Source organism: Colletes gigas, unplaced genomic scaffold (assembly GCF_013123115.1).
Source record: "Colletes gigas isolate AHSC1104 unplaced genomic scaffold, ASM1312311v1 Colletes_gigas_Sc00019, whole genome shotgun sequence".
Classification (NCBI taxonomy): domain Eukaryota; kingdom Metazoa; phylum Arthropoda; class Insecta; order Hymenoptera; family Colletidae; genus Colletes; species Colletes gigas.
Window position 1 is genome coordinate 4,944,898 of NW_025106648.1, and position 21,545 is coordinate 4,966,442.

A 21,545-nucleotide genomic window follows, 5' to 3' on the forward strand; every position below is an offset into this window, starting at 1 on the left:
GTCGACCGTAGGGGAACCCCCAAGTAAAGCTCACCAGTCGATCGCGGGGAATTCCCGTGCTTGTGTATTACTATATATTTGTGTATTTTATAAAACATCTCTTCTTCGCTACCTTTGTAATTTCGCTGTATGATTTATTAGATCTGAATAAATTACATTTTATATTACTATCGAACCACAAATCTCAACCGAATTTCACAGTTCATATTTTTAATATTATTTAATATTTATTTAATATATTGTAGGAGATTTGTGTTGAATATTTGTATCACGCTGTAGTTTGGTTCGGAGATTTGTGTTGAATATTTGTGTCACGCTGTAGTTTGGTTCAATGTTAACTTATGTGCAAAAGGGTTGAAAGTGTTTTGTTAAAAAAGAAGGGGTTACTAGGGACAGCGAGACAACGGGCAGAGAGTAACGAGTGATTGGAAAAGACAGACGTGATTTGAATTTGTGTTGTCAATTAATGAGATTTTGATTTGTGTAAAAAGATTGTGTGCTTGGTGTATTTCAAATTCGTTCATTTAATTATATTATTTGTACATTTGTTCCAAATACAATTCTCTTTTTTAAATCCTACAATATTTAATATTTTAACATCTTAATAAAGCATTTATGGATTTTTTTGTTATGTAACATTTTAGTCTTGGTTTTACTTATACAACACACTGCTGAAGTGTGTACGGAAAAATGCGGAACACCCTGTATTTCCTATTTATATCGGAACCTAACCAGAATTTGATACCAAATTTTGTCCAGTTTTTTACAAAAAAATATAAATCTTTCAACCAGTTAGATGACCGATAATGGTAAGCAAAACTACATATTTTTCTCAGAGAACAAACAATAAAAATAGAAGTAAATATTGAAAAATTGATTCCACGTATACTATAAGGAAAGTCGTGAAATTAAATGGCGCTAAAATAACATCGTACTGTCATGCCGTAGGCCCCCATAGAAAATAAGTATTACTCATAGTGATAAGGTTAGTCATAAGCGATACTCGAAGAAGATGACGAACTTGTTGACTCCTTTATGGGGTAAAAACAAATGCGTCATAGACCCAGACCTAACCCGGGTGTACCTAAACCAAAATTATAAAAGTGTACCGCTCCTGGCCCTCCGGGCTCATTTGGACGTTTCATCTTGTAAAGAGTGCATCAGTGTTCAGTCTCCGAATAAACCTTAGAGTATATCCTGATATCTTTGTCCGAGTGCTTGAACCTTTCCCAATCAAAAATCAACCTAATATTGTGACGCCGCAACTATTTGGACGAGTCTGCAGCTTATGGCATAACAGTACGTTAGAAATTCTAAACAAAATTTTAAAAACGGTTATGTCACTAATCATGGTAGGTTTAGTGTAAAAAGAGGACATTTAGAGAAATAAAAGTAACTTTCCTCGGAACAAATGTTTCCTCCGTTTCGTTCAGGGTTAAAATGGCGGAAAGTGGGTCGCGGAGACCGAGTACGTCTAATTGAGGTTAGAATAGGCATCAGAGCGAACGATAACGTAAATTTGTTTGTTTAGTAAATAAAAAAAACATCACATTTCATATATTTGTCATAACTTCTTAACAAACCATTTATAAATTTATAAGCTACTTACGGCCAGCTACTTAAGACCGCTGGTTAGTTAAGGAAATAAACAGTGCTAATATTTTATTCATTGTATTTTTCGTATGCTAAACTCATATGAAATATATTTTGAAGTATATTAAACCATAATATCACAATAATTTTATTTACAACACAATAAACTGCAAATATTTTTAATATTTTCTCAGATTAGGTCGTTATAACAGCGGACAACTACTTAAGACCGATTCGTGTTTTTCATTTTTTGTTTATTTTCACATTACATAGTTGCATCAGATCCTTAGTTACCATCACTGTTGACATGGTTGCAATGGATCACAGTCAACAATCATGAGTCGAGAGAAGAACATTACTCCTGAACTAAGAATTCAAATTAAATTATTGAGAGATAAGGGATACTCATTTTCAGCAATTGCTACAAAATTAAATATTTCCAAAACGGCGTATATACAGGCAATGCAATTCATATCTAAGACAGGATCAGTTTGTAACGTGTCGCGTAAAAGAAGGTCTCGTAATACAACAGCACAAGAAGATCGCATTCTTCACCGCATCTCTGAAGGGGATCGTTACAAAACAGCCGAACAAGTTCTCAATGAATCTGGTGTCGAAATTATCAGGAAAATTAGTGTTCGAACAGTGCGAAGAAGATTAAACGAATTTAATCTTATAGGTCGCATCGCTCACAAGAAGCCACTCATTTCCAAACGAAACCGAAAGCTTCGTTTACAGTTCGCTAAGAATCATCGCAACTGGACAATAGCAGACTGGTCAAAAGTTGTTTTTACCGATGAGTCCAAGTTTAATAGAATGGGGTCAGATGGCAAATTGTATGTTCGACGTCGTGTCAACGAGGAATTTTCACCAAAATGCATAAAATCAACCGTGAAAGGTGGAGGAGGTTCAGTGAACGTTTGGGGAGCGTTTACGTTACAAGGTGTTGGCCCAATTCATAGAATTGAAGGAATAATGGATCAATACAAATACATTGATATATTAAATGAGGTATTGCTGCCATTTACAAGAAATCAAATGCCAGATATCTGGATTTTGCAGGCTGACAATGACCCGAAACACACAGCCCGTAGGGTTAAACAATTTTTATGTCAGCAAAATGTAAACATTTTACCATGGCCCTTTCAATCTCCAGACCTCAATCCTATTGAGATGCTATGGATTGATGTGGCGAAACATGTAACATATGAAAAGTCCAAACATTTAAATGAATTATACGCTGTTATTCAAGAAGGGTGGAATAATATTCCAGTCGAGCGTTGTCGCCGTTTAATTGAGTCAATGACAAGACGTTGTGAAGAAGTGATACGACAAAAAGGGAGTGCAACGCGTTACTAACTATTTGCTAAGTTTTATTTTTCCGCAATTAACAAGTTTCATTAATTTTACCTGTATTTATAGTATTAGTCTGATTTGGTCTTAAGTAGTTGTTCGCTGTCATAACGACCTAATCTGAGAAAATGTTAAAAATATTTGTAGCTAATAGTATTGTAAATAAAATTATTGCGATATTATGGTATAACATACTTCAAAATATATTTCATATGAGTTTAGTATACGAATAATACAATGGATAAAATACTAGCACTTTTTATTTCCTTGACTACCCAGCGGTCTTAAGTAGCTGGCCGCCACTGTATGTATAATACTTTAGTCTTAGTTTTACTTGTAGAACACACTGCTGAAGTGTGTACGGAAAAATGCGGAACACCATGTGTACATGTATTTCCTTTTGTTTTTCCTCTTCTCTTATGATATAACCAAAAGTGTCCGATTTCTCGTCATGTAATATTTGCTCACATATTTACTTATACAGGGTATTCGGCCACCACTGGGAAAAATTTTAATGGGAGATTCTAGAGGTTAAAATAAGGCAAAAATCAAGAATACTAATTTGTTGATTGAGGCTTCGTTAAAAAGTTATTAACGTTTAAAGTTCCGCCTGTAGGACGGTAATCTGCGAACAGCTGCGCACGCGCGATAGCGGTTCTCACTCACAAAACTGTAAGGCTGTCGAACTTTAAACGTTAATAACTTTTTAACGAAGCCTCAATCAACAAATTGCTATTCTTGATTTTCGTCTTATTTTGGCCTTTAGAATCCCCCATTAAAATTTTTCCCAGGGGTGGACGAACACCCTGTATAAATATATGTATATCAAATAAAGTGTTATTAGTAAAGTGTGGTTTTATATTCTTAATTGGTCTAATTCAAATTAAATACATCTCTGATTAACATAATTATAATAGACAACTTGCGTAGTTAAAGATTACTCTAATTTTGAAACTATTTATATCTTCCAGCACAATCAAAGGGAAGCATTTCCACGACAAATAAGCGAAACGAATGAACCGTACGACACAAATCAGCTTCACCGTAGGAGGTCTTCTATGGTCGTAACTCGCCCCACGCATTCGTAGATTATTTATAACTGGCTTTGCTTTCTTTAATTATGAACTATTATTTACTTTAATATGATTCACTTTAAAGTTTCGTTTTATTAACGAGTGAAGTAATTTGTTTTGTTAAAAGTTTAAACAAAAAGTGGGAAACTATTAAATCGTATTATCTACTAAACTAGTTATAATCTCTTGCAATCAATACTACTCTGAGATTACGTGACACAGAAACGAATTTTGAATTGATTTTATTATTTTTGTCACGTCCACTAGAAAAACATTCCATTCTCTTTACGCAGCATTGGTTGGAATAGTTATTATTAGGTCATCCGTGCGTTTTCTATTTATCATAAGCAAATATGTATAAATATTTATTTGTATAATTAGTTGTCTTCGAGTTTAATTAACAGTCGATAACAGAAGAAATGAGTAAAATTTTATTCGAAAAATACATAACCAATAGACCAACATATAGATTCAATTATTCGTGACTTTTTATGCAATCGAACGGTTAAAAATTAATTTTATTTATTTCGATAAAAAATTTGTCCACCTTTAAATTTCGATTAAAAATATTTAACATTTCTACTGCAAAACAGTACTGACAAAATGCGAGTAAATGTGAGTATTTAATTATTACTGTACTTTTCTTTTAGAATCATAGACTAAAATAAAAAACAGATAAGGCTATAACAGTTTCATACGTCAAATTATAAAAAAACAACGCACGAATTAATCAAAACTATTTTTAAATTATCGATTACTTAAAATTATCTAAGACAATAAATCTACCGTGATAGTAATACTGTTACTTTATTTAACAAAGGAAGGGCTATACTACTCATTATTAAAATTCAAAAAATTTTCAAAAAATCTGATTTGAAAACTGTTTCTCAATACAAAAATCACTTTTGAAAATACAAAAATTTGTTAACGCCAAAAACGAAAGTGGATGATATAGCAATTTTACACGCAATGATTGAAATGAATCAGATTAAATAAATAAAAATAGAATGTGTTAATTGCAGAATATGTAATATTGAATATTTTTATTTTTCAAGCTATAGTTTCAACAAATATCAAAGACATGGACTAGTATAGCACTTTAAATTTCAACTTCACGCGAATTAAATTTGTATTTTAAAAAAATGTCGTTAACCAAACAATTTTGGGTATTTACTGACACGAAAAGAAATTTATATGAACTGTTTTTAACCTCGCATCGATCGTGTTTTTGGTGTCAATGAATAAACGAAATGTCTGCTCGATCATTGAACGTCGTTTTTGTTGAAGACTTTCTTCCATTTCTCAAATTCTAATTCTATTACTACCAAACTAACTTCCTGTTACTCGAATTTAGAATTCTATTTTTCTTTCATACACACTGCAAATTCATTTAATTCAAACCTGATTAAATCTAACCTTTTACGGACGATATCTGCGGATAGCAAACAAGACTTTATCGTTGTGGATGTAGATAGGAAAATTCTTCACAAAACTAGCGAATCAACGATTAATTACCTTAATACGTATATAATAATTAACACTAGATTTTGGTGTCAAATTCCATACTTAAAATTACAAAGCTCGTGAATATTATTTAGTAGCAATATATGTTGAATTTTGTTAATTTTGTTATAGATAGGGAAATTCTCCACAAAACTAGGGAATCAACTATTATTTTCCTTAATACATATATAACAATTAACACTAGATTTTGGCGTCAAATTCCATACTTAAAACTACAAAGCTCGTGAATATTATTTAGTAGCAATATATGTTGAATTTTGTTAATATAATGATACGAATATACAGGGTGGGTCTCCTAACATGACGACCTCAAATAACTCGTAAGGTATTCGTTGTAAGAAAAAATGTTTCAAACAAAAGTTGCATGGTATCTAGGGGGGCATACAGTGCTCTAATCAGTTTTTTATTACCTCACTTTTTTATTAAGATATTAGGGTTACCTTTGATTTTTTAAATGGAATGTCTAATATTTTTTTTCGAATTCGAATAAATCATTAAATTTTGCATAAAAAAGTATTACACAAAGTGGGACTTCAAATGACTAATTACTGAGATATTTTTTAAACAAATTTTATTTCAAGCGATGTTCGATGTGCTGTCCATTACAGTCAAAAATTTGAATGACAGATTCTAGAGGCCAAAGTAAGACGAAAATCAAGAATACTAATTTGTTGATTGAGGCTTCGTTAAAAAGTTATTAACAATTAAAATTGTAAAATTTCAAATCGTTCTGGAAAAAAAGTTTTTGGCTGCAAGGGTCAATTATAATCATTTTTGGTGAATAGACATACCCCCGAAATCCTACCCACTTTCGAGAAAAAAATTCGTGAAGGTGTGAAATTTTTCGACAAAATTAAAAAATTTCAAATGATTCTAAAAAATTATTTTCGGTTGCAGGAGACAATTACAATTGTTATTGGTGAATAGACATTCCCCCGAAATCCTACCCACTTTCGAGAAAAAAATTCGAGAAGGTGTGAAATTTTTCGACAACATAAAATAATTTCAAATCGTTCTAAAAAAATTATTCTTGGTTGCAGGAGTCAATTATAATCATTTTTGGTCAATAGGCAAACCCCCGAAATCCGACCAATTTTCGAGAAAAAAATTCATTACCAAAAATATAATCTGAGGCCTGAAATGGTTCCCCGAAATTTCATGAAAATCTCTAAAACATCATAACTCCTGAACGGATTGGGGAATTTTAATGTTTCAAGTGGCAAACAACGCGTATTTTGGTGCAGAATATATAAAAATTCTAACAATATTGAAAAAATTGTTCCTGCACCCCGTAAAGTGAGAAAACCCCCATAAAAATGGCCCAATTTTCAAACGTCCATAACTCCTACAATAGTGAACAGATTTCAATATAATTTTTTTCTGAAATAGTGCTCATGGGTACCTATAACAAAGTATTAGACAACTTTTCTGTAGGGCGTCAAGCAAAATTACTAAAAATGAAAAACGAATTTATAAACAAAATCGACAGGTGCCTAAATTTTTCGACGAAAAAAAGAAATTTCAAATCGTTCTAAAAAAATTATTTTTAGTTGTGGAGGTCAATTTCAATCACTTTTGGTGAATAGACATATCCACGGAATTCTACGCACTTTTGAGAAAAAAATTCGTGTAGGTAGACAAATATTATTAATAATTTTAAACAATAATTTTGTTAATAACTTTTTAACGAAGCTTCAATCAACAAATTGATATTCTTGATTTTCGGTCTTATTCTGGCCTCTATAATCTGTCATTCAAATTTTTGACTGTAATGGACAGCACTTGACACACTGCTTGAAATAAAATTTGTTTAAAAAATATCTCAGTTCATTTGAGGTTTCACTCTGTGTAATACTTTTTTACGAAAAATTTGATGATTTATCCGAATTCGAAAAAAAATATTAGACATTCCATTTAAAAAATCGAAGGTGACTCTAATGTCTTAATAAAAAAGTGAGGTAATAAAAAACAGATTAGAACACTTATGTCCCCCTAGATACCATGCAACTTTTGTTTAAAACATTTTTTAGTACAACGAATACCTTACGAGTTATTTGAGGTCGTCATGTTAGAAAACTCATCCTATATATTGTAATTAAAAGAAAAACTGCATGTTAATGTAATCGTCAACACGAAGGGTTTCAATAAAAATCTAGTTAAATCTAGTGTTAAGATGAAAATTGAATAATGTCAGACAGAGATACAAATTTTCAGATACACGTTGTTCGTCTTTCGTTGACGTACGCGCTCCAAAATGGCCGTCCGTAAAAGGTTAAGTTCGAGTGGTGGCCAAAAGCGTTCCCGTATGTGAAACTCGCCTGAAGTGATCCTAGGGTTAATCGACGTAGTTGAAATTACGCGAAGCGATTCGTGGATCCATGACACGTCCACGAAGGTGGGCATGATGCGTCTCGATGAATCGTGCGGCCGGTTAAACTTGATCGCGAATCCTCCTGGCACGGTCTCTTCCCTCGGGGAGGATGTTAATTACGACGACGAGTCCTCTGGCACTGTACACCGAACACTCGGCGCGAGTCTCCGCGGGAATGGAGACAAATAAATCATCGTGGCACCCTGTGTTCGACTTACATTGGCACGCCGTCGAAGGTAAACGAAAATAGTACGCGTCAGCCGGCATAAATTGGACACAGCCGTGGATCGATGCGCTGATGCGCGCCGTTGTTGCAGTTCTTTGATCAAAAACGTGTAATTCTACGCGTCGCCGTAAATCCTACGCGGCTGTCCCGTATTCGTGCCCAAACCAGATATGGGCTCGACTACGTAACCGAATCGCGTGAATCGAATTATGCTAACACGGAAATACCTGAGTTTAATCTGGCTATCGGAGCACGGTATTAACAGTCGTTTTATGTACAGGATGGCTCAGAGAAGGTGATCGATGATAGAAACGTATTCTCAGCGTGGAATAGATCGATGAAGATTGTAACATTGTAAATGTCTCAAAATATACTGAGAGGTTTGCGCATTCCTGGGAAAAATTTGAATGGGAGATTCTAGAGGCCAAAATAAGGCAAAAATGAAGAATACCAATTAGTTGACGGAGGCTTCGTTAAAAAGTTATTAACAATTGAAGTTCCACCTGTGGCGCGCGCAGCTGTTTGTAGATTGCCGTTCTACAGGCGGAACTTTAAACGTTAATAACTTTTTAACGAAGCCTCGATCAACAAATTGGTATTCTTGATTTTCGTCTTATTTTGACCTCTGGAATCTCCCATTAAAATTTTTTCCAAGGCTGGAGGGGAAATTCTAGAAAACAAGAACAATTTTCTTATATTTATCTTATACTTATATTAAACTATATACCAATAAGCTGTATCTTTATTATACATTATAATTCCTGTTACAGTTACAATCATACCTTCGACGACTTATTTTTCAAGAAAAATTGAGAATAGAAATTTATATACAGAGTGTTCGGCCACTTCTGGGAAAAATTTTAATGGGAGATTCTAGAGGCCAAAATAAGACAAAAATCAAGAATACTAATTTGTTGATTGAGGCTACGTTAAAGAGTTATTAACGTTTAAAGTTCCGCCTGTAGAACGGCAATCTGCGAACAGCTGCGCACGCGCGATAGCGGTTCTCACTCATAAAACTGTATAGCTGTCGATGCGTCAGTAAGTAAAGTTTCTCATTTTAAGTGAGAACCACTATTGCACGCACGCAACTGTTCGAAGATTGCTGAACTTTAAACGTTAATAACTTTTTAACGGAGCCTCAACCAACAAATTTATACTCTTGATTTTCGTCTTATTTTGGCCTCTAGAATCTCCCATTAAAATTTTTCCTAGGGGTGGCCAAACACTCTGTATGTTATCACCTTGCAGAGACCCATGAAAATCGAAGTCGTACAATTGGGGTCCTTCCTCCTATTTGAAAATGGCTACAACCTACAATTCTTTCGATAAAAACGCACGAACGTTATGCAACGTGGATACATCGACTCTAGAGTTACGGAAAATTTTCCTAAACTAACACGTTGTTGCGTTTATGTTTCGTTACCTCGTGAAGACGGTGCTCTAAGTGTCCCTTTAACAAGGTGAACTGAATCCTGCGGTACTCCCCATGCTTCGAGATCTGTTTCGTATTCTCATCGCCGGTCGTCGATTTATTCTTCGTTCGTAGATGCGACATCTTTCACTTCCTTAGACTTTCTCCCCTCCGATATATCGATCCAACGTTCATCGAATGGATTTTTCTCTTCCAATCACTCGCGAAATTTTAAGCGAATGACCTAACACGTCGCATGATCGCATCAAACTGATTGTCGCGATAATAGAATGCGACTGTGCTATTACGGGTAGAATACACTAATTGCAAGGCACGAACCACGGAACGGCGATCCTTTAGGAACATGTACACCACTCTTGAATGACACTTCACAGCTGAGTATTAAACCGAATGACTATTACGTTTCTTAATTTCTTTTTTTTTTAAATCGTTCCTCGAAACGTTGACTTGCAACGAATCGTCTGTCGAATGTGTTCTTTGCGCGTTAATAAAGTGGGATTAATAACAATACGTAATTGCTCTGGTTTGCTTCGTTGTTGATAAAACGATTTGCTAACACGATTAGACGTCTTACTTAAACTGTTATTATTTCGGTGTCGTGATTCATTTCGTTCTTACTTCGTTAGAAATATGGTTTTATATTTATCTGGAAGCAAAAATATTGTATAAGTATACAGAGTGTCCCTTCCATAAATGTCCAAGTATGTCGTAAATGGCGAAGTTACAATAGAGTTCGATAAGAAATATTCATACGGCTGTAAGTTAGCTACAATAATTTCGCGTAAATTATTTTTTTTTTATTCGTAGCCTTCACATAATTTTTTATACGTATTTAGCTAGCCGGAGGTCATTTGGAATCAAAATGATCTTATCGGAAATTACTATCGTTTACGAGCTAGATAATCAACATCTTAAATAATGCAATATAAAATTTATCAATCTACATAATTCTGAACAATGAACATGATCACTGATATTTAACTCACAAAAATACGCGTCTGCGTGCTTGTAAATACAGAGTGTTCGGCCACCCCTGGGAAAATTGTAATGGGAGATTCTAGAGGCCAAAATAGCACGAAAATCAAGAATACCAATTTGTTGATGGAGACTTCATTAAAAAATTATTAACGTTTAAAGTTTCGCCCGTAATGAATTTTTTTCTCGAAAATGCGCAGGATTTTGGGGGTATGTCTATTCACAAAAAATGATTGTAATTGACTCCTGCAACCAAAAATAATTTTTTTAGAACGATTTGAAATTCTTTTTTTTTTCACCGAAAATTTTCAGCAACTGAGTCGATTTTTCTTAAAAATTCGTTTTTGATTTTTAGTAATTTTGTTTGACGCCCTATAAAAAAGTTGTCTAAAACTTTTTTGTAAGTACCCATGAGTTCTACTTTAGAAAAAAGTTTCATTTAAATATATTCCTTATTGTAGGAGTTATGGTCGTTTGACAATTGGGCCATTTTTATGGGGGTTTTCTCACTTTACGGGGTGCAGGAACAATTTCTTCAATATTGTTAGAATTTCTATATATTCTGCACCAAAATACGCGTTGTCTGCCACTTGAAACATTAAAATTCTCCAATCCGTTCAGAAGTTATGACGTTTTAAAGATACGCAAAAAATTTGGGAGTGACATTTCTCAGAGTGGTCTCAGATTATATTTTCGGTAAGGAATTTTTTTCGAAAATGGTTAGGATTTCGGGGGTATGATTATTGGCCAAAAATGATTGTAATTGACCCTTGCAATCGAAAATAATTTTTTTAGAACGATTTGAAAAATTTTTGTTTGCTGGAAAATTTCAGCATCTACCCGAATTTTTTTCTCGACAGTGGGTAGGATTTCAGGGGTATGAGTATACACCAAAAATGATTGTAATTGAACCTCGGAACCAAAAATAATTTTTCCAGAATGATTTGAAATTTTTTAATTTAATTATTTTATAACTTTTTAACGAAGCCTTCTTGATTTTCGATTTATTTTGACCTCTCGAATCTCTCATTAAAATTTTCCTAGGAGTGGCCGAATACCCTGTATAGTATAATATGTAGATTATGAATTAGTGTACGATATCTATTGATCAGATAGTTTGAACATTGTTTACTTTCTTAAGTAACATTTCTCTGTAATATTTCAAACTTGATTCAAAGATACAACACAAACTACTACTTCAAATTTGAATTGTTATCTTTTAAATGATGTACAATAACAATTTGTAACAAGATATCATTTTGATTGCAAATAACCTTTTAACCAATAGTTCGAACATTGTTTACTTTCTTAAGCCCTGTAACATTTCAAACTTGATTCAAAGATACAATACAAATTACTACTTTATACTTGAGTTGTTACCTTCTAAATGATGCACAATAATAATTTGTAACAAGATATCATTTTTATTGCAAATGACCTTTTAACTAAAATGACCTTTGTCTAAATAGACAAAACAAATTATGTGTATCCACATGAAAAATTAAGTTGACCTTCAGAACTCGAAAAGATCACGAGTACAAAAATAATAATTTACGCGCATCTTGCAGCCGACTTAAAGCCGTGTAAATTTCTATTATTGAATTCTATCGTAACTCTGACATTTACGAGGCATTTGCTTGGTAATTTATGGTCGGACACCGCAATAAAATTTAACGTTTTCATTGTAAGGAAAAAATGACTTGAATTACAATTCGTTACAGGAAACGAGTTTGCCGACCCCCAAAAATCGTTCTCAAATCAGTACTAATTCCGATCATAAAGATAATGATTATTGTCGTAGCAAATAACACTTCGAGTCGTAAGTTTCTTATCGATAATTTAATTATGGAGACACGATTTCTCTCTTAAAGGTATTTGATTAGACATCGAGTCCTGTCGATTTTAATTTATGCAACATTGTTTTAAAAAAAGTTTACTATTTCGAATTTCTTTTTAAAAAACCAGATGACTTATTGTCCGACCTGATAATTTCTTTATCATCTTTCGTACCATCGAATATTTTAGGCAATTTTCAGCAGCTGATTTGTATTAGGATCTGATAAATCAAAATGCTACGAAATTAATTTTGAACGTTCGCAAAATGCTATCAGTCGAGAACGTACAGTGACTGTCATTTAAAATCGTACACCTAGCGGTTCAACCGATATTTTTTCAATAGAACATGAAATTTTTACTAAATTATTGAAACTCGTATAGAGGTATATAGTGTAATGTTTCTCTATTTGATACATAACAACAACACAAAAAAACCATTAGTAGTACTCAGTAAATTAAATAAAATTTGAGGTTGCGTGTGAAACTTAGCTGTCAGTAAAAATCGTACAGAGGAAATAATATACAGTTTCAGAATAATGTATAATACAAATTGTTTATATTAATATTTAGTTGGTTAACCAAATGCATTTTGAACACGCTGCAGTCGTCGAGGAATTGATTTTACTAAATTCTCAGAAAATTCAGGTGTTATTTTCGATCATTCTTCTTGTAAAGCTTTTCTAAGAATTTTCTTGTTTGTAATATTATGTAATCTTACTTTTGTATCCAATTCGTTCCAAATAATTTATTAGAAATAAATTCTATATTTTAAATTCACCGCGTACACTCAACAGTCCGCGCGCCCTCTTTCTATTCTATTCTTTTTTATGTACTGTATACTTCTCTGTATCAAATTTAGACACGTGCGTTTTTATTAATAACCAGTGCAATATTTAACTACAAGTCTGTGTTAGCTTCATAAGACTGATACTGATTCCGGCTGAATATCCTGAAACTTATTCTAACATAATTTCATTATAACTTTTTTTATTTTTATAGTGATAAATAACTAATTCACGCTCCGCTACCGTAGTTTGTCGCATTTTAAGTATTTTTTATTGATTTTTTGGCAGAATAACGCGTATAACAATCAGAATGCTGCTAAGTCAGCTAGATTCAATCGTTGCTAGGCATTGTTACACAAAAAACAATTGGGGATTCACCGGATTTCCAATGTTACCAACAGTGTACGATTTTTACTGACAGCTAAGTTTCATACGCAACCTCAAATTTTATTTAATTTACTGAGTACCACTAAAGGTTTTTTTGTATTGTTGTTATGTATCAAATAAAGAAACATTACACTATACATTGTGTAAAATAAGTTCCCGGAATTTCTCACTTTCAAACCCTACAGTGCATGTATTGAAACAAATTTTTGTGTGTAAGTAGGCAACATTGTATTCAGTTGTTACGCTAAATTTGATCGCAATGTGACAACCAGTGTGTTCACGGCAGTTATTTACACCAGTCGATCTCGAGTATGCTCTGCGATTTTTGCGATGGAAAGAACTGTCGAGCAAAGAATTTGCCTTGAATTTTGCGTTTCTAACGAATTTTCTTGTGCCGAAGTGTTAAAAATGTTACAAAAAGCCTATGGTAAGTGGTGCCTATCAAAAACGCAAACATACGAATGGTACAAGGCATTTAAAGAAGGCCGAGAAGAAGTGCAAGATTTGCCGCGTGCCGGCTGACCGTCAATGGTTTCGACTGACGAAAACATCGAAAAGATAAAAAAAATGGTCATCGATAATCGTCGCCTGAGTATTAGAGAGGTAGCTCATGAAGTGGAAATGTCTCACATGTCCGTGCATAACATTTTAACTGAAGTTTTGGGCATGAGACGCTTCGCTGCACGACTTGTTCCGAAGGAGCTGAATTTTTTGCAAAAAGAACATCGAAAAGCAGTTGCTGAAGACATGATTTCACGAGTTTCTAGTGACTTTACCTGTATGAAACTCATCATAACCGGTGACGAAACATGGGTCTATGAGTATGATATGCAAACAAGTCAACAATCTTCGGAATATCGCTTAGAAAATGAACGAAGCCCTAAAAAACCGCGTCAAAGTCGCTCGAAAATTAAGGTCATGCTCACTATTTTCTTTGATTATCGTGATGTTGTTCATTCGGAATTCCTTCCAGATGGACAAACAGTAAATAAAGAATATTATTTGAGCGTCATGAGACGCTTGCGTGAAAATATTCGTCGGAAACGGCCAGATGTGTGGAAAAACAATTCTTGGATCCTGCATCACGATAATGCTCCGTCGCACACATCGATCTTGGTACGCGAATTTTTGGCCAAGAACTCAACAAATGTGATCGAACAAGCACCGTATTCACCAGATATGGCCCCCTGTGACTTTTTCTTATTTCCGAAACTCAAATTACCCCTTTGGGGAAGGCGTTTTGAGTCGATAGAGGCCATAAAAGAAAATTCGCAGAAGGAGCTGAAGGCGCTACCTTCTTCAGCGTTTAAAAAGTGTTTTGAAGACTGGGAGAAGCGTTGGCGTATGTGCATTGCTTCTGATGGGGCCTACTTTAAAGGCGACAAAATAAATTTGGATGATTAAGTAAGCAATTTGAGTTTCATTTACAAATTCCGGGTACTCATTTTACATAATGTATACCTCTATATGAGTTTCAATAATTTAGTACAATCTTCATGTTCTATCGAAAAAATATCGGCTGAACCGTACGATTTAGGTGTACGATTTTAAGTGACAATCATTGTATCTCGTTTGTTCCATTTTCTTGAACACTAGTTCATATCCTTGACCACCGATTCCACGCAAGAAATGATTTTTTTCGATCCTTGGACAACCACATTATGTTAAATTATGTTAAATTTCAATAATAAATTTCAGTTTCAATAATTTAGTACAATTTTCATGTTTTATCGAAAAAATATCGGCTGAACCGTACGATTTAGGTGTACGATTTTAAGTGACAATCATTGTATCTCGTTTGTTCCATTTTCTTGAACACTAGTTCATATCCTTGACCACCGATTCCACGCAAGAAATAATTTTTTTCGATCCTTGGACAACCACATGTTAAATTATGTTAAATTTTAGCTTTTAAATCGTTGCATCGTATGCAAACAGTAACGTACATAAATGAAAAGTTTTCTTGACAACGTTTATCGTTAGTACACAACCACGTTATTTTATCAGTAACTCAATGGCTTAATTGAACCAACACTTCCCATTTGAAATTTTAGCCTTTAAATTGTTGTATCGTATTTAAACAGTAAACAAATGATTATTACGAAACTTCCTCGTTCATTGCATACAGTAATCTTTTTACGAGTCAGATATGAGAATGAATCTTTACATCAATAACCAGGTACTCGGGTATCTTGTTCAAAATTTCGTTCAAAAATTTTTAATATTCATGCTGAAACATCGCGAAATCGTTTTGGACCATTCTTTGAACAATTCTATATAAATCTATCTACTGATTTGCAATCAATAATTTAGTACAATTTTCATGTTATATTGAAAAAATATCGGCTGAACCGCCAGGTGTACGATTTTAAGTGACAGTCTCTGTATATTGGAAAATCTGAAACGAGATAAATTGCTAACTGATTTGTCCGCGAATTGTCACTCTCTTTTGAATGATCTCAACGAGTCTACCAAATAATCCGAATGAATTGACAGATAAAACACCGTAACACTTTTATCGTTCATATTTTACGAGCCGAGACATTGCTAAACGAAGTAATGGGGACACGCGAGAGGAAATCAATGGACTAGCTGATCGCGTACGCCAGCGTTGCTCAAACTACGGTTCGCCTGAATTTCCTGTTGGACTACCACGTCAAATCGATACAATCCACAGTGGGTAAGGATTGAATTTTAATTATTCAGATGTTCAATGCATTATATAATAATTCTTGAAACAATCTGTTTTATTATTTAGTAAATTCATTGAGAACGAAAATATATAATTATTTTTCTATTCAGGCTGACCAAGATTTTCAATGTAATAATTATTTAATAATTCTTGAAACAATCTGTTCTATTATTTTGTAAATTCATTGGGAACAAAAATATATAATTATTCTTTTAATCAGATCGACTAACATACAAGATCTGATCGAAAATATATGAATGTGGAATTTAGTGGGGAGAAGCGCTATTCCCTTCTGTTGGAAATTATCCGAAACGCAAAAATAAACAATTGTTATGTGGTTTTTTATTCGATTTTATCGCGTCCGATAATTAAGTAAGAATCCAATTAGTTTGGCATCTTGATATGAGCCCATAATTATAAAAGTGGTCAAAATCAAAATTTAAAAAAAAAATGAGTTTATCAGTTATTTCACACCACATTATTTTAAACACATTTTTTATTTTTTTTTTTATTTCATTAAAAATAATGTTTCTAATAAAACTCGTAGTTTTTTATTGCTTTAAGTTATTTATAGAACATTCAGTTAATTTTGAAAATGGTCTAAGTCAACTCAAACTTTAAAAACAACATTTTCGTATGAAATTCACCCAAAATTTCATATTCATAATAAGTTTCCATTAACAAGACTAATAAAATTTTAAATTAAAATGTTGCATAATATAAAAATATTTTTTAATCTATTCAAATGCAATTCATTAAATATCTCGAAACAAGAAATATACATATGACTTAGACCACATTCATAATTATGGGTACATATGTATTTTTTAATTAAAATAATTTTGTTCGAGTTTTATCCAATCAAGAAGTTCCTCGGAATACAAAACTTTATTGAAATATGCTCTTTTTCTGAGTATTATAAATGTCTTTAAATTGCCAAAATTATGTCGCAATAATTCATTTACATAGATACGAGTTCAAATTCAACGACACATTAGTTTTGTTTACATAACTTATCGCTGCTATACGAATAAAATTTATTTGACATTTAAGAACAGAAAAACAATTTCCAACTTTGAATTCTTATTTCAAACGCTGAATGATTCTACATTTTCACAATTCTTGCAATTTAACAATTCTTGCAATTTCATTTATCGATTAGAAATTTACGTTAATCGACGATTATTCGATACAGATATACATTGAACATTACATTGTAATTTTTTTTATACAATATTAATCATGTCTATAAATTCTCATTTTGCGATAAAATCGACTTATTTTCTGTTATATTCATGTCTACAATACAATGTTGCACCAAACTTTCGAGCAACAATATACATCTACTAAAGGGTTTTATAAAAATATTTAGAAAACAATTAAAAATTGGCTATTTAAAGGGGAATCATTAATTTATACAGGGTGTTCGGCCACTCCTGGGAAAAATTTTAATGAGGGATTCTAGAGGCCAAAATAAGACAAAAATCAAGAATACCAATTTGTTGATGAAGGCTTTGTTAAAAAGTTATTAACAATTATATTACAAAATTTCAAATCGTTCTGGAGAAATTATTTTCGGTTGCGGCGGTCAATTACAATAATTTTTGGTCATTACACATACCCCTGAAATCCTACGCACTTTCGAGAAAAAAATTCCTCACCGAAAATCTAATTAGGTGCCTAAATTTTTCCACGAAAAAAAAAAATTTCAAATCATTCTGGAAAAATTATTTTCGTTTGGGGGGTCAATTACAATCATTTTTGGTAAATAGATATACACCCGAAATTCTACCCACTTTCTAGAAAAAAATTCGAAAAAGTATGAAATTTTTCGACGGGAAAAAAAATTTTAAATCGTTCCGGAAAAATTATTTTCGATTGCGGGGATCAATTACTATCATTTTTGGTGAATAGACATACCCCCAAAATCCTGCGCATTTTCGAGAAAAAAATTCAGTACGAGCGGAATTTTAAACGTTAATAACTTTTTAACGAAGCCTCCATCAACAAATTGGTATTCTTGTTTTTCATCTTATTTTGGCCTCTAGAATCTTCCATTAAAATTTTTCCGAGGGGTGGCCGAACACCCTATATAATATAAAACCTTGACCAACATTGAAGTAACTGTTCTTGAGCTAACTTGAGTAATTCTGGGCATTTGAAAATATAATTATAAATACTATAAGAAATAATTTTTTTTTATGCATGTTCAACCTGCTACCCCCAAAACGCGAACGTTAATAGATAAAATAACTAAATATAATACTGAAATTATAGTCTGTAACAATATTTATAATATATCTTGGAATTTTTTTTCAAAATTTTGAATATTGTTGACTTTAATTAACTGGTGTCAGTTTAAACAAATTTCTTTTACCATTTTTGTTAGAATTGTTTTAAACAAATGTGATTTTTTAACAGTGAAAAGGAATGAAAAAATTTGAAAAAAATGAGTATAATATTGTGCATACAGTCTTGCAGATAGTCTTTCTTTACTGACATGTTTTCAAAAATGTTTACTTTACAATTAACTATATGAAAATTATTTGAGGTTACATAGTTTTATATGATTAAATTTTTTCTATAGTTTAGTCTATGATTACTGGATCAACGAATAAGACACATTGTATCTTGAAAATATACTGTATACTTATATTCAAAACAATTATTATAATAAACACAGTCTTAATAGACATTTGTTTAAAATAATTGCAAAACGTAGTGATCAAAGAAAACTCTCTGAAACAATTTGTCTTTGTTATTCTTCTGAGCCAAGCAAAATTCTCATCTAAATAAAGATTTCGAATGGAAAATACATAACGGTTTATCAATTACTCGTGAAATAAAAATAAAAATTTCACTGTTCGGATTGATTATCTATTACTCGAATAAAAAATGAGTCCATCTCTGGTACTCCCACGTCCTCACTGTTAGCACCCAAGAAATTTCATTCTCATTCGATTGCCACTTTTAACAATTGAATTTATTGAAAAAAAGTTCGTACTACTTTTTCAAACACCTGTAAAGGCAACGATTTTTTAAATTTCAGAAAAATTCTTGCGTATACATTTCAATATCGTTAAAGGTTACAACGTATCTAAGTTTCAGCAAAATCCAAGATGTTACTTCGAAAAGTGTCCTATTTAATGCGACCCTGAGACAAATTTTATCGCCGGACCGATTCGACTTGGCGATCTTGCGTAATTTTCGAAGAAACTCGCGCGACGATACAGTTTTTCTTCTGCTTTGACGTGGTCTAAACGACACCGAATAACTGAACACAACGATGGACTCACGGGTGATGTGAATCTTATCTACGGACCGATGCGTCGGGAAAATAAATACGCTGTAAGACTAGTTTAGAACCGGCGATGATTGCAGAGTTTTAACAATTCAGTCTTCTACACTTCTAAACGGCACTTGTTGACTCTAGCGATAAAATATTACTGCTCGAGGTAGAAAGGAGTTATGGAAGGCAACAGTGGGATAGCGTTATGGAAGGGGATAGTGGGCCTACTGACAAGGGGCCTTACAACCGTGGAAATTCATTTTAAAACGATAGCAGGTGCTAGTTATACTAAAAACAATTAGTGTTCGCTAATTCACAAATTAGTGGAGAAACTTTGAAAAAACTCATTGCAAGTATGAACAATCGTATTTTTGAATTAATACATAAAAAAGGAGGTCCTACTCATTATTGAAACTGTTTACTATTAATAAACGGAATTAGAAATTTAACACTTTACAGCCATTTAACCTTATTATTACGTTCTAAATACATTGGTGCTATAGTTATGTACCATTGCAATATTTCATTTATTATTATAGTTCATGTTAAATAAATGTTATTTTTGTACTTTTTCCATTGATTATAATTTTTTTCTAGTCCTTTTCGCGTGGTATCGTTAGCATTTAAAAATCATTGCTTACAACTACAAAACTCTTGAAAATTATAGTGCTGCTATAGTTATGTTCCACAGTGTAGTATACACCTAGTATCAGGAATCTTAATATGTTTCTTCACAATGGGCCCTCACTTTCGAGATATTTTGATTTAAAATTTGGCACACACGTGGTAAAAGAATTACTTAAATTTACTTTATAGAACAAGTTGTGGCTAGAGCGATCAATTACGAAAATTTTAGTAGTGTAAATCTGTCATAATAAATTTTATTAGTGAGCACACGATAATTGAGTTTTGATCTGTTCGAACGAGACGAATTGCATAATTATGATTTAACTTTAATAATTTAATTTATTAATTGTTTTGTATTATAGTCGATATGATAAAATACATCAAATTTTTTGGAATATCTACAGTAGATCGAATTCTTTCATTGCAACGATTCGTAGTAAATTTTGTTGAATTTAAAGTGAGTATTAAAAGGTTACTTATGGAAATAATAATTTAAAACAAGAGAAAATACAATAAAATGAGTGTAATATATAAAAAAAAAATCATCTTATATCAAGAAATTTTCACTACTTTAAAGAAGTTTATGAAAAGGGATTATTAAGTATTTGTGGTGACATAAGTGTTTAACAGTAAACAATTAAATATTGAAACTTGCAATGCTGTACTTACTTCATGAAAGTAGGATTATTTATAAGTGAAAATATGTAAAAAAAAGAAACGCCATTATACGTATATTTGCACTTTTGCATGACTAAAAAATAGAATTTTGGCGTCGAAATTAATAATAAATTTAAAAATATACTTCACAAGTTGTTAAGCTTTATGATGAATGTACCTATATAAAGAAATATGCAATTCATTTGCATTTTTCTATATTTGAAATTTTATTTGGGATCGTGATCCATATTTTGAAAAACAATAATTATTTAAATGATAGAAACAGATCAGATAGATGAAACCTAACCAGCAACAGGTACAATTGCACTGTAAATTTAGACATACATTAATAGAGGTCAACAAAATTCAGCAAGCATTGCAACAATAAAAAGAATTACTTTTTGCAAAACAAGTTTTAGGTAAGGCGGTACAGCGTTCAGCTACGAAGCTTTTAGAAGTGGGTTCGAATCCCCACTAAGTTACTTTTTTTTCTTTTATTATTTTGAAATGAAAAAATATATTTTATTTCTTATGTATACGGGGTGTTCGGTCAGCCCAGGGAAAAATTTTAATGGGAGATTTTAGAGGTCAAAATAAGACGAAAATCAAGAATACCAATTTGTTGATAGAGGCTTCGTTAAAAAGTTATTAACGTTTAAAGTTCCGCCTGTACTGAATTTTTTTCTCGAAAATGCGCAAGATTTCGGGGGTATGTCTATTCA

The 21,545-nt window shown here is 32.5% G+C and overlaps 1 protein-coding gene across 5 annotated transcripts in view; it reads right to left on the reverse strand.

The window, feature by feature from the left end:
• The window catches only part of LOC122400660 (kinase D-interacting substrate of 220 kDa), a 187,134-nt gene that overhangs the window by 121,355 nt on the left and 44,234 nt on the right, over positions 1 to 21,545 (reverse strand). For 2 of the 5 annotated variants that reach the window (XM_043402222.1, XM_043402221.1), the window contains exon 2: positions 9,567 to 10,221. The exons of 1 other annotated variant lie outside the window; for it this stretch is intronic. In XM_043402222.1, coding sequence (XP_043258157.1) covers positions 9,567 to 9,698 — 132 coding nt within the window. In that variant the 5' untranslated portion in view covers positions 9,699 to 10,221. Of the gene's footprint in view, positions 1 to 9,566; positions 10,607 to 21,545 lie in introns of those variants that run through there. 2 more of the 5 variants (XM_043402220.1, XM_043402217.1) reach the window with 2 other exon arrangements.